Raw genomic sequence first — 18,585 nt, forward strand, 5'->3', positions numbered from 1 at the left:
CAATCCATGTCTCATTGTCTCAAGGCTTTAACATGTCTCCTCCCCTTCATCTACACTGATTGAAGTGGATTTAACAAGTGACATCAATAAGGGATCATAGATTTCACCTGGTCAGTTTATGTCATGGAAAGAGTTCCTAATGTTTTGTACACTCAGTGTATATTGTGTATAATCCATGAGTACTCAAACCCCGGTCCAGTGACTGTCAAGTCAACACCGTAACAAAAACGAGAGGTTGGAACCCCTTGACGAGGTCGCTAGGTGTTGGGTTAAGGTTGCTACATCACCCCTTCCTTCGGGAGAGATAAAATGTCCCCACGCTTCTCTACACAGTCCTTCACATGTACACACCTATTCCATGGCCACATTGGTGCCATCCCACTTATGACACCAATGCATCAAACCCGGGGGGTAGACTTAAACCCTGGTCCAGCGACTGTCAAGCGAACACCTTAACCGTTACGCCCAGAGGTCCGAACCTCTTGACCAGGTTGCTAGGTGTTGGCTTAAGGTCTGTACAATATTAAGGACAAAACAATTAAAGGGGGATGCCTAGTCAGTTGCACAACTTAATGCATTATATTATTTATAGTATATTTATAAATGAGCTCATCGTTTCTCATGGTGTCTAATGCAGTTCCATGAGCACAACACTTGTTTGGTATGAATTCATTCATGTATTCAGTCTTGTATTAAGTAATGTTTAAAAACAGAGCCCCTAGTCATTATTTTGTCATTTTCATATTTGTAACATTCCAGTATTACAAAAAATAAGTAGACCTAGGAATGTTTTGGGGAATTAATATGTGTGTGTGGGATATATGAGCTCTAGTGTGGATCATAAATCTAATAATCTATTTATGAATTGCTGTAGGCAAGCCAGGTTCGGAAAAGCCCGTACTGTATGTCCCGCCATTTCCCTCTTTCAGCCAGGTAAACCTGACGTCACATCACCACAGAAACTTAGGTTGTCCGGTGGGTTTTCCCATCAACTCCAAAAGTACGGCTGCCCAAGCTAACTAGGAAGTCCCTCCTTCAGTTACGACTTATTGGTTACAACCCAAAGGGTACGGGACACATTGTATTCTCATTGGTTTATTTGGTTGTCAATTTAGCAGCTCTAGTTGGTTTGCGTCAGGTGAAAGTCGTACGGTACTCAGCCGAGAAAAAGTTGTTTCGTTTAGAAATGAAACGTTTGTCAACATCTTAAATTATAAATGTTGACTAATAAGATTTACAACTTCAACATCACCAGGTAAACAGCAGCAATGAAGAGTCTCAAGTACCGACTGAAAAAGCATGAAGTTACGCTCACAGTAAGTTGAATCAGAACTTTTTGTGAATTACACATTGATTTTTAGTAATGTACAGTGTAGTCTGATATATCGGACTCAAATGATATCAACCAAGTTTTCCTGTTACAAAGTTTCGAGCTTCCCAAACAAAAGCCTACCAACCCAAGCTAATCGGGGTTTGGCTACATCAAGCCCGTTTGTCATGATCTTGTTGTTAATCATTGTCTTATTGACAAATGCTTAAAACAAAAGTTTCACATTTGAAGCATGCTCGTTTATCCAACTGTGTTCGTGGGCAGAGGAGTGGGGTTTTTGAGAAAGGATGTTGGAACATACACCCACGACCCGAGCGTCCAATAGCGCCAAATGTTCTCCCTATGGAGGGCATCGTGTCGTGTGTAAATCTGTGCAACAAAGTTAGCATTGTTTAAAATCTCTATCAGTCGGCACTTCAGGGCCATTGAGCCTCAGCAATATCGATCAATGACCTCTCTAACAGCATTTATTGTTTTATTGCGTCATATTTTGTCGCTGGCTTGTAGGCGCCTATAAAAGACAGGCAATTTGAGACAACTGATGCAGATGTCACCGACTGTACAGACTGCGAGAACCTTTCATAGGCAACATTACAATATCTGTCAGGGGACTGTCGTGCCTTTACATGTTCCAGGGCTGCGCAATTCCACACGGATGTTATGTCATATGGATGCACTCTAAAATACACTCTAAAATATATGTGTATGTATATATACCGTGTATGATATATATATATATATATATATACACACACTTTATATGCTATATCGTAGCCTAATGTTGACTCTATACCAATAATATTTAGTTGTTGTACAGGTTAGGCCAGTAGGCCCACTATTTATTTCTGGAAGTGACCTGTATTATTATGTTAAGGGCATGAGTGAGTATCCCTTAGGCTATTCCTGCTATATCCCATACAGCCTGCAGGGTAGTAGTATTATGATTCTACTCAGTTCAGCAGGAGTTGTGTGGATGTTTGGCAGCGACAGCCCCTTCTCCCCACAGTAGGCTAATTAACATGAGAAAGGCACAAAGCCAAGAGCTGTTTATTGTCCAAGTTTGTGGCCCAGTCCCTAGAAAAGGAATTCAGGAATTCCATTCAATTTAAATCACAGTGGACCTGTCTCACACGTTTGCAGAGGCGAGAAACGCACAGGTCATGGTGATGAGCTGCAGGCCAATGTTTAGCCTAGTAAAAAAAACAAAATAATGAACATAACTTGAGAAAAGCATTAATTTCCCCTGTGGGCGATGGAGGTGCACGCTGATTTAAAAGGCAGCAGGTGGTCATGTCTAGAAAACAGGATTCCTGTTATTCTTATTTTGAAACCTCCAGACCTGTAACAGACACTATTGGATATCAAGAACCTTCAAATGGTGCAGACGGCCACCCATCGTTTCTAGAAAACACGATTGACATTTGACTGATCATTTCATATTGGCCTTGTTTCATACCGTTGTGCTTGGAGGGGCTGAAGGGACCTAGAATTGAGATGGGGGGGGTAGTAGCACGTTGCAGGATGAACCAGTGCAAATGCCTGGAGTTACAAAATGTGCCCCAAGAAATTGTCTGTGAAGAGAGAAGTATTTACACATTGCAGATCACCATTATCTGTCCCAACTCCAAGGCCCTGGGCCCTACTTCTAGACCCCTCATGTTGACCTGAGCTTCCTGATTGATTCATTTGATATCATGGTTACCCTTAATCAACCCCTTTAGACCTACACACGTTCATGGGGACAGGAGGTCGATTTGGAATTGATTGATATTTATGAGATCATACAGAAAAGATACCAAAAGATTATTCGTTGTGATCTTTCATACCAAAAGAAAATTCGTTTTGAACTCTATGATTGTAAGTAAGCATGTATTTCACTGTAAGGTTGTATTCGGCGCACGTGACAAAAAAAAACATTGATTTGTCTGTGTGACACGAGGTGATACTGCCTGTAACCTAAAAAACGTTGATTTGTCTGTGTGACACGAGGTGATACTGCCTGTAACCTAAAAAACGTTGATTTGTCTGTGTGACACGAGGTGATACTGCCTGTAACCTAAAAAACGTTGATTTGTCTGTGTGACACGAGGTGATACTGCCTGTAACCTAAAAACGTTGATTTGTCGAGGTGATACTGTGTAACCTAAAAACGTTGATTTGTCTGTGTGACACGAGGTGATACTGCCTGTAACCTAAAAAACGTTGATTTGTCTGTGTGACACGAGGTGATACTGCCTGTAACCTAAAAAACGTTGATTTGTCTGTGTGACACGAGGTGATACTGCCTGTAACCTAAAAAACGTTGATTTGTCTGTGTGACACGAGGTGATACTGCCTGTAACCTAAAAAATGTTGATTTGTCTGTGTGACACGAGGTGATACTGCCTGTAACCTAAAAAACGTTGATTTGTCTGTGTGACACGAGGTGATACTGCCTGTAACCTAAAAAACGTTGATTTGTCTGTGTGACACGAGGTGATACTGCCTGTAACCTAAAAAACAGACTAGCATGTCCCTACTGAACTGACAGCATTAGTCTTGTGAGCCAGCTTCTCCATGGGTGTAACAGGGAACTCTTCCCACACCCTCATCATATTGCACTGTTATTATGAGAACTACAGTAACTTACTACAGAACACAAAATGAAGCACACCCTACAGTCCAGCAGAGCCTACACACTTATATACAGCTGTGTTTGTAATGGCTGCTTACTCCAAAACCCATGAGGATGATTGTGCTGTTTCAAGTGGTCCAACAGCTGTGTGAGAGTGAGTCAGCATGAGGCCTTTTGGAACGGGAACAATAGCTGAATCTAATCCAGACCACGGCCACTTGTGGAAATCCTCCACTAAGTTTTGCAATGTATTTTTTTCTACACATTCCTTTGTTTTTTCTGTCTTCCGAATGAGATCCTGGGGATTAGTTTCAGGTCTGTAGGACAAAGGTAGCCAATAGTAAGCTCTTCTTTTACGCTCCGTTTGACAGAAATGATCTTGTATTTAGAGAGATTGTTCCTGAGTGCTGAGCTGTACTTTCTGTTGAGGCTGCCAGACTGATTCGACCCTTATCAAACTCAACCTACAGAAAGCTACTTACTGTCAACAATCTGCACTCAATCCCTCCCCTCCCCCTCCCCTCCCCTTTTCTACATTGCTGCTACTAGCGGTTTATTATCTATGCATAGTCTGGATGCTGGGCCTATTGTGTGCCGCCCTATGGGCCTCACAATCACGGCCGGTGATACAGCCTGAAATCGAACCAGGGTGTCTGTAGTGACGCCTCTAGCACTGAGATGCAGTGCCTTAGACCGCTGTGCCACTCGGGAGCCATCCATTTCCACATTCCACACCTTGCTGTTTTGAGTTTGAGGTAGTAAGCTGAGGTAGTAAGCTGAGGTAGTAAGCTGAGGTAGTAAGCTGAGGTAGTAAGCTGAGGTAGTAAGCTGAGGTAGTAAGCTGAGGTAGTAAGCTGAGGTAGTAAGCTGAGGTAGTAAGCTGAGGTAGTAAGCTGAGGTAGTAAGCTGAGGTAGTAAGCTGAGGTAGTAAGCTGAGGTAGTAAGCTGAGGTAGTAAGCTGAGGTAGTAAGCTGAGGTAGTAAGCTGAGGTAGTAAGCTGAGGTAGTAAGCTGAGGTAGTAAGCTGAGGTAGTAAGCTGAGGTAGGTCACACTTTCTCTTCAGGCTCAGAAAGCATTTGAAAGGACTTTTTTTTTTACCAAACATTTAGCCTCTGATAAAGTTTGACACTTTATTTTTAGATAGTTTTGACAGTCCATCCCTCCGAGGCCTTTTAGCAACATTGTTCCTCTTGAATGAGAACAAGTTGTTTGCTCGTTTCGATTCACTCATATTGATTTGGGCTTTGTGAATGCTTTGGTGCCTGAATCTTTTCCACTGCGTTTGGGTCTGTCAAGTCTCATCAACTCATGCAGATGTGGAGCCCTGGCATATTAGTTTGTTCACAGCTCTTCACAAATCACAGAGAATAACGGTGACAGGTCTGAGGTTAGGAAAGTTTTCCAGACAGCTGTTGGTGTTCTGTTTTTTCGGTTGAGTGAGGTGATAGACAGGCCCGTGTTTGTGTTGACAAATGACTAAATGAAGGAGGGTGTGTTCAATACCACACCTTAGACATGCTGGCTTTTAATCATTAGGAGCAGGTCTAAAACTATCTTTGGCACTGACCCCACAAGTAACCTTCAATGTCAAATTGCCCACAAAATCTTCCCCCTGCTGCGGTAAATTGGCAGGGGTATAGGGGTGTAACAGAAGGAAGAACAGTATTGGCTCTGGAACAGCATGAGTACACGCTAGGACAACAGGCCTGCCTGCTCTGCTCAGAGAAGATGAGGGAGGAGCAGACGGGCCAAGAACAGAGAGGAGAAAAAACACAAGAAAATCAAGATAACTCATCCAAAGGACTTTGACTTCTCAAACACAGCAGAAAGCTAACACAATATGATGCCCTGTCACCTTAAGTCAGCAACTTACTTAGATAACTAGCGAGTTATCTCCTTCTGTTGCACTTCTCCACTAGGATGAGAACTCAAACAGGCATTCTATCAACAGACAGCGCTCTGACTGATGTGTAGCTACTTTTCTCCAGTACTCTTTTCAGTGTAGCCAGCCTACTTTTCTCCAGTACTCTTTTCAGTGTAGCCAGCCCTACTTTTCTCCAGTAAAATGCAAGTGTAACTTTAAGCAAAACATTATGAAATGTAGCTATCTTAGGGCTGTCCCCGACATAAAGAAATATCTTGGTCGACTGAAAGTCGTCTGATCGAAATGTTTATTTTTACAAATAGATGTGTATACAGACCCTATGTGTTATAATAAAATCAACTATTGCACTTGTCTGATGTTTTAAGCGCTCTGTTTGATGAAATAAGACACAAATGACTCGAGGGAGCCAGAGATTCGCAAATTCTGCCATTACTCTCCTGAGGTTGCCTGTAATAAGCTACACGAGGAGTCGGTCAGCTTTTTCATGTGGAACGCCAATTTAACTTTCCATTTACCGATCAGCATGCCAGTTATGGTTTTTGAATTTCCGTGGAACAGTTTCATTTAATTTATAATAATGTTTTCGTATCGCAAAATAATTGTCATGTGGTTAATCAAAATTCTATCCAAATCTAAATTAAAATGATACTAACCTCAAAAGTAACTACTATTGCCAACTATATGAAACTAGCCTAGGTAAAAACATTGCAGCATGCAGGTAGAACATATCCTCATACTCACTCACTCACTCACTCACTCACTCACTCACTCACTCACTCACACTCACTCACTCACTCACTCACTCACTCACTCTCACTCTCTCTCTCACACTCACACTCACACTCACTCTCACTCTCACTCTCTCACTCTCACACACACACTCTCACTCTCTCTCTCTCTCTCACACTCACTCTCACTCTCTCACTCTCACTCTCACTCTCACACTCACTCTCACTCTCTCTCTCTCACTCTCACACACACACTCTCACTCTCTCTCTCACTCTCACACACACACTCTCACTCTCTCTCTCTCTCTCACTCTCTCACTCGCTCACACACACACTCTCACTCTCTCTCTCTCACTCTCACTCTCACTCTCTCTCACTCTCTCTCTCTCACTCTCACACTCACACACACTCTCACTCTCTCACTCTCTCGATCACACTCACACACACACTCTCTCTCTCTCACTCTCTCGATCACACTCACACACACTCTCTCTCTCTCTCACTCTCTCGATCACACTCACACACACACTCTCTCTCTCTCTCACTCTCTCGATCACACTCACACACTCTCTCTCTCTCTCACTCTCTCGATCACACTCACACACACACTCTCTCACTCTCTCGATCACACTCACACACACACTCTCTCTCTCTCCCTCTCTCGATCACACTCACACACACACTCTCTCTCTCTCTCTCTCTCTCGATCACACTCACACACACACACTCTCTCTCTCTCTCCCTCTCTCGATCACACTCACACTCACACACTCTCTCTCTCTCTCCCTCTCTCGATCACACTCACACACACACACTCTCTCTCTCTCTCCCTCTCTCGATCACACTCACACTCACACACACTCTCTCTCTCTCTCTCTCCCTCTCTCGATCACACTCACACACACACTCTCTCTCTCTCTCGATCTCACTCACTCACATGAGCAAACCTTTCTTTACAAAACATTTACTTTCTATTACTTTGCTTTGAGCTGTTGAGGAGAGGAGGACTAGTTGGTTGGTTTTGTAGAGTCATGTTGATATTCTGAGGTAATGTTTACCCATCTCGTTTGATTTACCATCAATGCCTATTATAAATGGACTGTTTCATATTAATTCCAGATCCATGTGAGTGGCAGCAGAAGTTGACATGTCGGCTATAGTGGAATGTTGAGGTTATTCATGTTCACAGCTTTCCAGGAGCTACATGTACGTTGCATGTACAGATCAGCTGAACAGATCCCAGATATAATAGATAGGATAGATGACTCGTCTGAAGGTCACCTCGTTCTCAGAAATACACCCTTGCATTAAAATGAACTCATGTGGATCAAGTGTTTATGAACTAAATGCCTATCTAGGACAGATGTTCCACACACAGGGACACACAGTGAATGAGTCACTGTCACATCCATAACATATCAACATTTATTTGTGATTCATCAGAAGCCTGTCCTCTGAATGACTCTGACAACCAGCACAATGACAACCCTAGTAGACAGACTGTCATCTCAACAGAGAAACAGACCATAAAGAGCACAAACTATAGAGAGAGGGTTATTTTGAAGTGTGGAAGAGAGTCTAGACATCCTTTCCCAGAACAGAACCAATTCCTGCCGTATCGATTGATGGGTTCCTGTGGATGTATGGAGCTGGGCTGGCCTCACCCCAGTGGAAAATGGGATGTTTTTCTGAAAGCCCTGTGTGTGTGTATGTAGGTCCCAGAGTGCTGCTGCTGGGCGAGAAGGAAACAATGGGGTTTGAAGTTTATCCTAGCATGAGTAAAAGCCCCAGGATTACAGGGGAAAGAGAGAATGTGCATAGCAGCATGAAAAGCTCTCTGACCTCTGGTCTCCGCTGCAGTGTGGGAGGTTAGAACAGTGTGGTCAGTCAGTCAGACAACGCTGTCGCTGGATGCCAGTAGTGCTCTGACAATACTATTGATTCATAGTGGTTTATCAATGCCTGGAAATTTTAAAGTTAACATTTGCCCTTTTTGAAAGCTGCAATGTGTACCTTTTTTGGGTGACCTGATCAAATTCACATAGAAATGTTAGTTATAGATCTGTCATTCTCATTGAAAGCAAGTCTAAGAAGCGGAAGATCTGTTCTATGTGTGCTATTTCTATGCTTCCCGTTCTTAAGTTTAGTTTTTAGTTTTTGTGTCTTTTGCTTTCGGTTTTGTACACCAGCTTCAAACAGCTGAAAATACAATATTTTTGGTTATGGAAAATATATTTCACAGCAGTTTAGATGGTACAAGGATTCTCAACACTTGCTTGTTTTGTCACATAAACTGAAGTTAGGCAAAATATTAGAATTTTAACCAGGAAATGGCGTTGCGATTTCTGCATATTGCACCTTTTTTAAAATCGATTACTGTACATTCTCCTCTCTTGAAATGTCCCTTACCCAGCCATCAGTGTCTCTTAGAGGAAGTAGCAAAGTTATTTGTAAGGTGTTCTCAGGGGAAGCATGAGGAAAGTCATGTGATGTACCACGTGGATGAGCAGCATAGTACTGGACTGATGCTAGAGAAACCCCTGTTCCAGTCGACTGGTAGATTGTTTGGTTGATAGACTGTTGGTTGAACAATATATTTTTTAGTTGAGCAGTTGCAAATAGATATATTTTTTTCATGGCACACCTGTCACCTGTCTGATTTGCACCTGTCTCAGTGGACTAATCCATTGAGGAAGGGTTCCCACAGTCCAAGAAGAAGGAGTGTGAATAAGATGCACAAGGCACGTCTCTCCAGAACGCGCGCTCTCTCTCCATTTTGTGCTCCTTCATTGTTTCATAATGTCGTTGTTTGAATTGTTTGCCCTTTGATTGTTAGTGTCTATCAATTCCCCATTACATAAATGACCAGTAGTAGTACCAGTAAATGACCAGTAGTAGTACCAGTAAATGACCAGTAGTAGTACCAGTAAATGACCGGTAGTAGTACCAGTAAATGACCGGTAGTAGTACCAGTAAATGACCGGTAGTAGTGCCAGTAAATGACCGGTAGTAGTGCCAGTAAATGACCGGTAGTAGTGCCAGTAAATGACCGGTAGTAGTGCCAGTAAATGACCGGTAGTAGTGCCAGTAAATGACCGGTAGTAGTGCCAGTAAATGACCGGTAGTAGTGCCAGTAAATGACTGGTAGTAGTGCCAGTAAATGACTGGTAGTAGTGCCAGTAAATGACTGGTAGTAGTGCCAGTAAATGACCGGTAGTAGTGCCAGTAAATGACCGGTAGTAGTGCCAGTAAATGACCGGTAGTAGGGTTAACGCACCACCAGTAAGAATCTGGTGGTCGCACCACCAGTAAGAGCTTCTCAAAGTAATGTTTTCCTCACTTCAAACAGCAAGCAAACAAAATAGTTCCTCAATGTATCAATTCCATAATCCAGGGTTTCCCAAACTTGGTCCTCAGGAACACAAGGGGTGCATGTTTTGGTTTTTACCCTAGCACTACTTGGCTGATTCAACTAATCATCAAGCTTTGATCATTTGAGTCAGCTGTGTACTGTTAGGGCGAAAAACTAAACGTGCACCCCTTGGGTTCCCGAGGACCGAATGTGGGAAACACTGCTATAACCACTCAGCATCAAAGTGAAAAATGTATTGCTCTGATCCAGTGGGAGCGTCATACCAGATTACTTCTTACAAGATGGTCTGGAACAGTTTTTCTCCTTCTGGATAGGCTATCTGAAGGTTACATTTGACTAGTTAAATAAAAATAAAATAAAAATATATTTTTAAATCTTGATCTCCGGCTCCCTCTTGAGTCATTTGTCTTAATTATTTAATCAAACAGCATGCTTAAAGCATCAGACAAGCTCAGTACATATAGTTGGTTTATTAAAACACAGGGTGTGTCTAATATATGGAAAAATACAAATTTTAAAGACGAATCTCCTCAGCCAAGATGTATTTTTCGGCGAGAGCCCTAATTGAAAGCATTGCGGTTTGTGGGTTTCCATTGGAGGATTTGTGCTGTATGATGCTCCATCAGGATTGACACTTTCAAAGGTTACTATACAGTTGATGAACAGTCGGCCCACCTTCTCCCTGAAAACCCTGCTATGACATGTTTCTGGTCTGTGAAAAGGGAATCAATCTGGAACAGGTCTAATCTTGTTGCTGTGAATATAGCACTAAGTTATTCTATGAATTTCAACGGTAGTTGGCAATGGACTAGCTTAGACTAGTACACTATGTGTGTGAATCCGTATGTATGAACCAAAACCATCAATGAACCGTTGGTGCCTGTAATGAGGAATGTTATGCTAAATTAATTTGTCAGCAATTGGATCACCATCCAACAATCAGGAGACCTAATGTTTTGACATAAACCAAAGCAGCACATTTGAGTTAAACCCGCCCATAGTCTCTCAGAAGATGCTGATTGGATACTTATTAGCCACTCCAAGTGCCTCTCCATTGGAGTAGGTCCTGATTTGAATCAGTGAAGATTCTTTATTAGTAATAATGAATTCATTTCTAGTCAGTGGGCTCTAGCATTTGAATACTACATCTTACAAATGCATGCAGTGGCAGGGCACTTAGTTCTGAAATTAGCCATGGCATATTAAAGAGATGAGCAAGAGAGCAATCAGACTCATTTCAAGCCCTTGAACGACTCTCTCCACTGTGTGGGAAAGGCAGCCCCCTGCACCTCTCTGATTCAGAGGGGAGGGGTTAATTGCGGAAGACACATTTCAGTTGAATGCATTCAGTTGTACAACTGACTATGTTTCCCCCTGGACTGAAACATGGTGTTTTGACAGCCTGTATCTTTTAAAATGATTAACCCTCTTCGGAGGACACACACTTATTTTAATTTGGATTTATTTTACAGCTTTTCTGATATATATGCATATATTTCACATACATACACATTTTACTTACATGGTACTTTTATATTATTCTACCTTTATTTCAACATGGAAAACAGACCAAGGGTCTCTCTTACAGCTGGGCCTTACGTATACATGTTTACACATACCGTTTAGGTACAATGATTAAGAAACTACACAAGACAAACAAAACGATCACAGATAACACAAACAAATATAGCAGCAGATTATTACATTTACACACAGGTTATTCCCCTAACAGGTTATTCTACCAACAGGTTATTCCACCAACAGGTTATTCCACCAACAGGTTATTCCACCAACAGGTTATTCCACCAACAGGTTATTCCACCAACAGGTCCATTAAAACATTTATTTTATTTTTTTACCTTTATTTTACTAGGCAAGTCAGTTAAGAACAAATTCTTATTTTCAATGACTGCCTAGGAACAGTGGGTTAACTGCCAGGGGCAGAACGACAGATTTGTACCTTGTCAGCTCGGGGGTTTGATCTTGCAACCTTCCGGTTACTAGTCCAACGCTCTAACCACTAGGCTACCCTGCCGCCCCACATTACCAAACATTAAAACATGACCAAACACGAACTCTTTAATCCCACCCCTCAGCCACTCTCAGCCCATCCCACCTATCACCATAGACCACCCCTCAGCCACTCTCAGCCCATCCCACCTATCACCATAGACCAACCCTCAGACACTCTCAGCCCATCCCACCTATCACCATAGACCAACCCTCAGACACTCTCAGCCCATCCCACCTATCACCATAGACCAACCCTCAGACACTGCCAGCCCATCCCACCTATCATCATAGACCAACCCTCAGCCACTCTCAGTCCATCCCACCTATCATCATAGACCAACCCTCAGCCACTCTCAGTCCATCCCACCTATCACCATAGACCAACCCTCAGCCACTCTCAGCCCATCCCACCTATCACCATAGACCAACCCTCAGCCACTGTCAGCCCATCCCACCTATCACCATAGATCATCCCTCAGCCACTCTCAGTCCATCCCACCTATCACCATAGACCAACCCTCAGACACTCTCAGCCCATCCCACCTATCACCATAGACCAACCCTCAGCCACTGTCAGCCCATCCCACCTATCACCATAGACCAACCCTCAGCCACTCTCAGCCCATCCCACCTATCACCATAGACCAACCCTCAGACACTGCCAGCCCATCCCACCTATCATCATAGACCAACCCTCAGCCACTCTCAGTCCATCCCACCTATCACCATAGACCAACCCTCAGCCACTCTCAGCCCATCCGACCTATCACCATAGACCAACCCTCAGCCACTCTCAGCCCATCCCACCTATCACCATAGACCAACCCTCAGACACCCTCTCTCAGCCCATCCCACCTATCACCATAGACCAACCCTCAGCCACTCTCAGCCCATCCGACCTATCACCATAGACCAACCCTCAGCCACTCTCAGCCCATCAAATCAAATCAAATTTATTTATATAGCCCTTCGTACATCAGCTGATATCTCAAAGTGCTGTGCAGAAACCCAGCCTAAAACCCCAAACAGCAAGCAATGCAGGTGTAGAAGCACGGTGGCTAGGAAAAACTCCCTAGAAAGGCCAAAACCAGGCTATGTGGGGTGGCCAGTCCTCTTCTGGCTGTGCCGGGTGGAGATTATAACAGAACATGGCCAAGATGTTCAAATGTTCATAAATGACCAGCATGGTCGAATAATAATAAGGCAGAACAGTTGAAACTAGAGCAGCAGCATGGCCAGGTGGACTGGGGACAGCAAGGAGTCATCATGTCAGGTAGTCCTGGAGCTCAGGTCCTAGGGCTCAGGTCCTCCGAGAGAGAAAGAAAGAGAGAAGGAGAGAATTAGAGAACGCACACTTAGATTCACACAGGACACCGAATAGGACAGGAGAAGTACTCCAGATATAACAAACTGACCCCAGCCCCCCGACACATAAACTACTGCAGCATAAATACTAGAGGCTGAGACAGGAGGGGTCAGGAGACACTGTGGCCCCATCCGAGGTCACCCCCGGACAGGGCCAAACAGGAAAGATATAACCCCACCCACTTTGCCAAAGCACAGCCCCCACACCAGCCCATCCCACCTATCACCATAGATCATCCCTCAGCCACTCTCAGCCCATCCCACCTATCACCATAGATCATCCCTCAGCCACTCTCAGCCCATCCCACCTATCACCATAGACCAACCCTCAGACACTCTCAGCCCATCCCACCTATCACCATAGACCAACCCTCACACTCTCAGCCCATCCCACCTATCACCATAGACCAACCCTCAGACACCCTCAGTCCACCCCATCTATCACCATAGACCATCCTCGTTTGGTTTCCATGTGCCATATATTTTTCAATTGTGCTGTGATGTTTTACATACATGTTGAACCTTTCTAATTGTATCCACAGATGGTGAACTAAAGATGAAAACCTTTCCTACCAGTATTATATTATTATTTGTTGACTTCCAGATCGCCCAACACTGCTATTTGTAAGGTTCATTTTAAGTGAATGTTGTGATTTTTTAAACATTTTTTAACCATTCCTGAATCTGTGACCAGAAACAAGCTACATAGGGGCAATACCAGAATAAATGATTTAGTGATTCTGTCTCTTCACAGCTAAATCTACAGAGCTGAAATTGTTGTACGCCCCATGTGTTTGTGTGTGTGTGTTGGTGGCAAGAACTTTGTATAATAATTTACATTGGAAAAACTCTGTTTTGAATCAAGTGTTTGTTGTACCAGTTCATAAACCATGTGCCATGGAATCGGTACATCACAAATCTCTTCCCATTTATTTTTGCAACATGTATGGCACAGCTGTCAACATTTTTGTCCTCAGATGAAACTGGTATGTTTTTCTATTTATGCCAGTCCTTTTCAGCCAATTAGTATCATTAATATATGGCAGAAAAAATAAGTTCCCTGCCTTCTCCCTTTTCCACTTGCCTCCTGCAGTGTTGTGGTAGTGCTGTAATCAGTTGATTATAAGTTTGGATTGAGCAGATAGCTGCATATGTGACATAACTCCTCCATTTCTATTCATAATGTCTCTAATAAATATAATACCCCATAATACCATTTTTCCCTTGAAGAATGTTATTTATTAATCAGTATATTTAACTTTAACCGTACTATTTGTTGTCTTTTCTGGAGGATAAGACTGAAATTGTAACCAGCTTTGTGTGGCTTGTTTAAGAAAGGGCGATACTTTAAACAACAATTATTTTTCAATCAGTCATAAATTACAAGTTGTAATCTGTATAAAGGCCATTTTTGAACAAAGGATGTGTCTTTCTTAATAATCTACTGGAGAATCATTTTGGGTTTAATTATAACTTATGTATGAGTGAAGCTTTTAGTGAGAGGTTTAACGCTTTAATATGTCATAATATTAGCCCCCCCCCCAAACTCATTCATTATTTAAATATGCATGTTTAATTATGTCTGGCTTAGCATTCCAAATAAAATGAAATATTTTTGTGCTAGTGAGTTTGGGCTGGTGGAGGGGTAGGATGGTGAGTTTGGGCTGGTGGAGGGGTAGGATGGTGAGTTTGGGCTGGTGGAGGGGTAGGATGGTGAGTTTGGGCTGGTGGAGGGGTAGGAGTTTGGGCTGGTGGAGGGGTAGGTGAGTTTGGGCTGGTGGAGGGGTAGGATGGTGAGTTTGGGCTGGTGGAGGGGTAGGATGGTGAGTTTGGGCTGGTGGAGGGGTAGGATGGTGAGTTTGGGCTGGTGGAGGGGTAGGATGGTGAGTTTGGGCTGGTGGAGGGGTAGGATGGTGAGTTTGGGCTGGTGGAGGGGTAGGATGGTGAGTTTGGGCTGGTGTAGGGGTAGGATGGTGAGTTTGGGCTGGTGGAGGGGTAGGATGGTGAGTTTGGGCTGGTGGAGCGGTAGGATGGTGGGTTTGGGCTGGTGGAGGGGTAGGATGGTGGGTTTGGGGTAGTGGAGGGGTAGGACGGTGAGTTTGGGCTGGTGGAGGGTAGGACGGTGAGTTTGGGCTGGTGGAGGGGTAGGACGGTGGGTTTGGGCTGGTGGAGGGGTAGGATGGTGGAGGGGTAGGATGGGGTGGTGGAGGGGTAGGAGGGTGAGTTTGTGCTGGTGGAGGGGTAAGATGGTGAGTTTGGGCTGGTGGAGGGGTAGGACGGTGAGTTTGGTCTGGTGGAGGGGTAGGATGGGGTGGTGGAGGGGTAGGATGGTGAGTTTGTGCTAGTGAGTTTGGGCTGGTGGAGGGGTAGGATGGTGAGTTTGGGCTGGTGGAGGGGTAGGATGGTGAGTTTGGGCTGGTGGAGGGGTAGGATGGTGAGTTTGGGCTGGTGGAGGGGTAGGACGGTGAGTTTGGGCTGGTGGAGGGGTAGGACGGTGAGTTTGGGCTGGTGGAGGGGTAGGATGGTGAGTTTGGGCTGGTGGAGGGGTAGGATGGGGTGGTGGAGGGGTAAGATGGTGAGTTTGGGCTGGTGAGAGGGGTAGGATGGTGGGTTTGGGCTGGTGAGAGAGGAACAGGTCTCGGTAGTGCTTTGTTTGGAAGGAGAAAGCTCTGATTTGAAGGTTGTTTGGGAACAACCGGGAGAGTCATGAGTACGGCAATACAAGTGAGAAGATACCCTGTAACATCTGGACTTAATGCTGTGTACCTTACCTCTTCATGAACCAAAACAGTCCGTCCTCAGACAGAAACTCTTACCCTAAAGGTATGATCAAATAGATTTGCAGGTTGAGGAAATTCGATTTTACAAGCGTTTGGTCAACTTCCCTATTGAGGTGATGAGCCGCTAAAGGAAACCTGCTGCTCTCCTGAACATGTTTATATGTGCAGTGGAATGTTTTGTCTAGTGGGCCAGCATTGACTCACTATAACAGCAGACATCATTCTGTAGAATTACTCTGAAGAGGTTTATCTGGTCCCCAATGACCTGTCCACCTTTTTGATTGGCCCACATGGTGTAACCTCACAAGCACAGCAGTGCCTGGCTCACTCCACTTCCCCTCTCATTCTCCTCCTCTGCCCAGATTCTCTGTCTCCACTCCCTCTGGAATCAATGAAAAGAGGCCTGGAGTGCTGTGGAAGACTTCTCTGTCTGGCTGCTCAGGGCCTGAAAGCACTGTCACTAAGGGGTTATTATGTGTGTGTGTGAAAAGGAGAGACTTTAATACACCCCACTTATGGCTGTGTGTGAGAGGGAGAACGCAAGAGAGGCTGAATACACTCCCACTCAGAGGCTCGTCCAAAGAGAGAGGAGAGCCTCTGTTCACATCAGAGGCCACCATGGCACGGCGCCCTGTGGCGCCCTCCTTTTTGGAATTGCCCTGGCTCCTCCCCTTTTTGTCTTCATGAAACGACAAGGAACCTACTGTATTAATCCAGAAACCTTCTCTTTCACTGTGCCAGTGTGGAACCAGTCCTACTCAAGACTGCAGAGTGCCTCGCAGCAGATGTTCTCATGTTTTAGAAATGCTTTTAGGAGTGAATCAATACTTTGTTGCCCAAAAATAGTGAGAGATACTTTGTCCTCTGCCTGAGGAAGGGCCTCTCTGTCCTCTGCCTGAGGAAGGGCCCCCTCTGTCCTCTGCCTGAGGAAGGGCCCCCTCTGTCCTCTGCCTGAGGAAGGGCCCCCTCTGTCCTCTGCCTGAGGAAGGGCCCCCTTTGTCCTCTGCCCGAGGAAGGGCCCCCTCTGTCCTCTGCCTGAGGAAGGGCCCCCTTTGTCCTCTGCCTGAGGAAGGGCCCCCTTTGTCCTCTGCCTGAGGAAGGGCCCCCTTTGTCCTCTGCCTGAGGAAGGGCCCCCTTTGTCCTCTGCCTGAGGAAGGGCCCCTCTGTCCTCTGCCTGAGGAAGGGCCCCCTCTGTCCTCTGCCTGAGGAAGGGCCCCCCCTCTGTGAGGAAGGGCCCCCTCTGTCCTCCTGAGGAAGGGCCCCTCTGTCCTCTGCCCGAGGAAGGGCCCCCTCTGTCCTCTGCCCGAGGAAGGGCCCCCTCTGTCCTCTGCCCGAGGAAGGGCCCCCTCTGTCCTCTGCCCGAGGAAGGGCCCCCTCTGTCCTCTGCCCGAGGAAGGGCCCCCTCTGTCCTCTGCCCGAGGAAGGGCCCCCTCTGTCCTCTGCCCGAGGAAGGGCCCCCTCTGCCCGAGGAAGGGCCCCCTCTGCCCGAGGAAGGGCCCCCTCTGCCCGAGGAAGGGCCCCCTCTGCCCGAGGAAGGGGCCCCTCTGCCCGAGGAAGGGCCCCCTCTGTCCGAGGAAGGGCCCCCTCTGTCCTCTGCCAGAGGAAGGGCCCCCTCTGTCCTCTGCCAGAGGAAGGACCGGGAGGCTAATAGAGAAAAGTCTCAGCAGAGGAATGCCAACTACAATAAATGGGGCTATGGAAGGGAAAGAAACTTGTTTGTGAAAAGTTAAACAAAAGCACTGAGCTTTGTGTGAACTTTGCGGTTCAAAGGCTGAGTCATATTTTTACTATGTACCGTTATTGGTGTTTTTAACAGTGAAGAGAATAAAGAGATTTCTTCTGAGTCAGATCACAGAGCCGATAACATGAGGAAAACATTGGAGAATTACGATGGGACTGTTTATCTGAGACTTGACTCCATTTGATCACAGAATATTTTTTTTTTACAAATCTTCCTGACTGTTTTGGTTTGAACGGAAGGCCAAGTAGCCTATTCTCAACAAATGTTATTAACGCGTCAGATGTAGAATAGATTGAGGGCTATTCAGAAATTATACCAATGTGGATATCAAACTAAAGTATCAGAACACTTGTTTGCAAAACTCTGAGTTAGTTTACGAGAGCCTCTTCAGATGTCTTTTTTGACTCTCTTCACATCCATCTTCAAACACTTGATGTGGCAATAGGTTGTGCGTTAGTTTCCCTTAGATCAGGGGTCACCAACCTTTTCTGAGTCCAGATCGCTTTCTAATTCAAAATGTAGGCCCGAGATCTACCGCTCAGATTTGTATTTTAATTACTTAAAAAGCGTAAGCATATGCAACATTAACTAATTTAGTATTGCCATTGTAACAGTATAGCTTCCGTCCCTCTCCTCGCCCCTACCTGGGCCCGAACCAGGAACACATCGACAACAGCCACCCTCGAAGCAGCGTTACCCATGCAGAGCAAGGGGAACAACCACTCCAAGTCTCAGAGCGAGTGATGTTTGAAACGT

The 18,585-nt window shown here is 45.0% G+C and overlaps 1 protein-coding gene across 1 annotated transcript in view; it reads left to right on the forward strand.

Moving 5' to 3' along the window:
• The first annotated feature begins 1,108 nt into the window (after positions 1-1,108).
• Positions 1,109-18,585, forward strand: part of uacab (uveal autoantigen with coiled-coil domains and ankyrin repeats b) — a 78,800-nt gene continuing 61,323 nt past the window's right edge. Inside the window, 1 exon segment of the mRNA XM_042317867.1 lies at positions 1,109-1,316. Within this exon segment, the coding sequence (XP_042173801.1) occupies positions 1,269-1,316 (48 nt within the window). The 5' untranslated portion in view covers positions 1,109-1,268.

The sequence above is a fragment of the Oncorhynchus tshawytscha genome, unplaced genomic scaffold, assembly GCF_018296145.1.
Source record: "Oncorhynchus tshawytscha isolate Ot180627B unplaced genomic scaffold, Otsh_v2.0 Un_scaffold_7322_pilon_pilon, whole genome shotgun sequence".
NCBI lineage: Eukaryota > Metazoa > Chordata > Actinopteri > Salmoniformes > Salmonidae > Oncorhynchus > Oncorhynchus tshawytscha.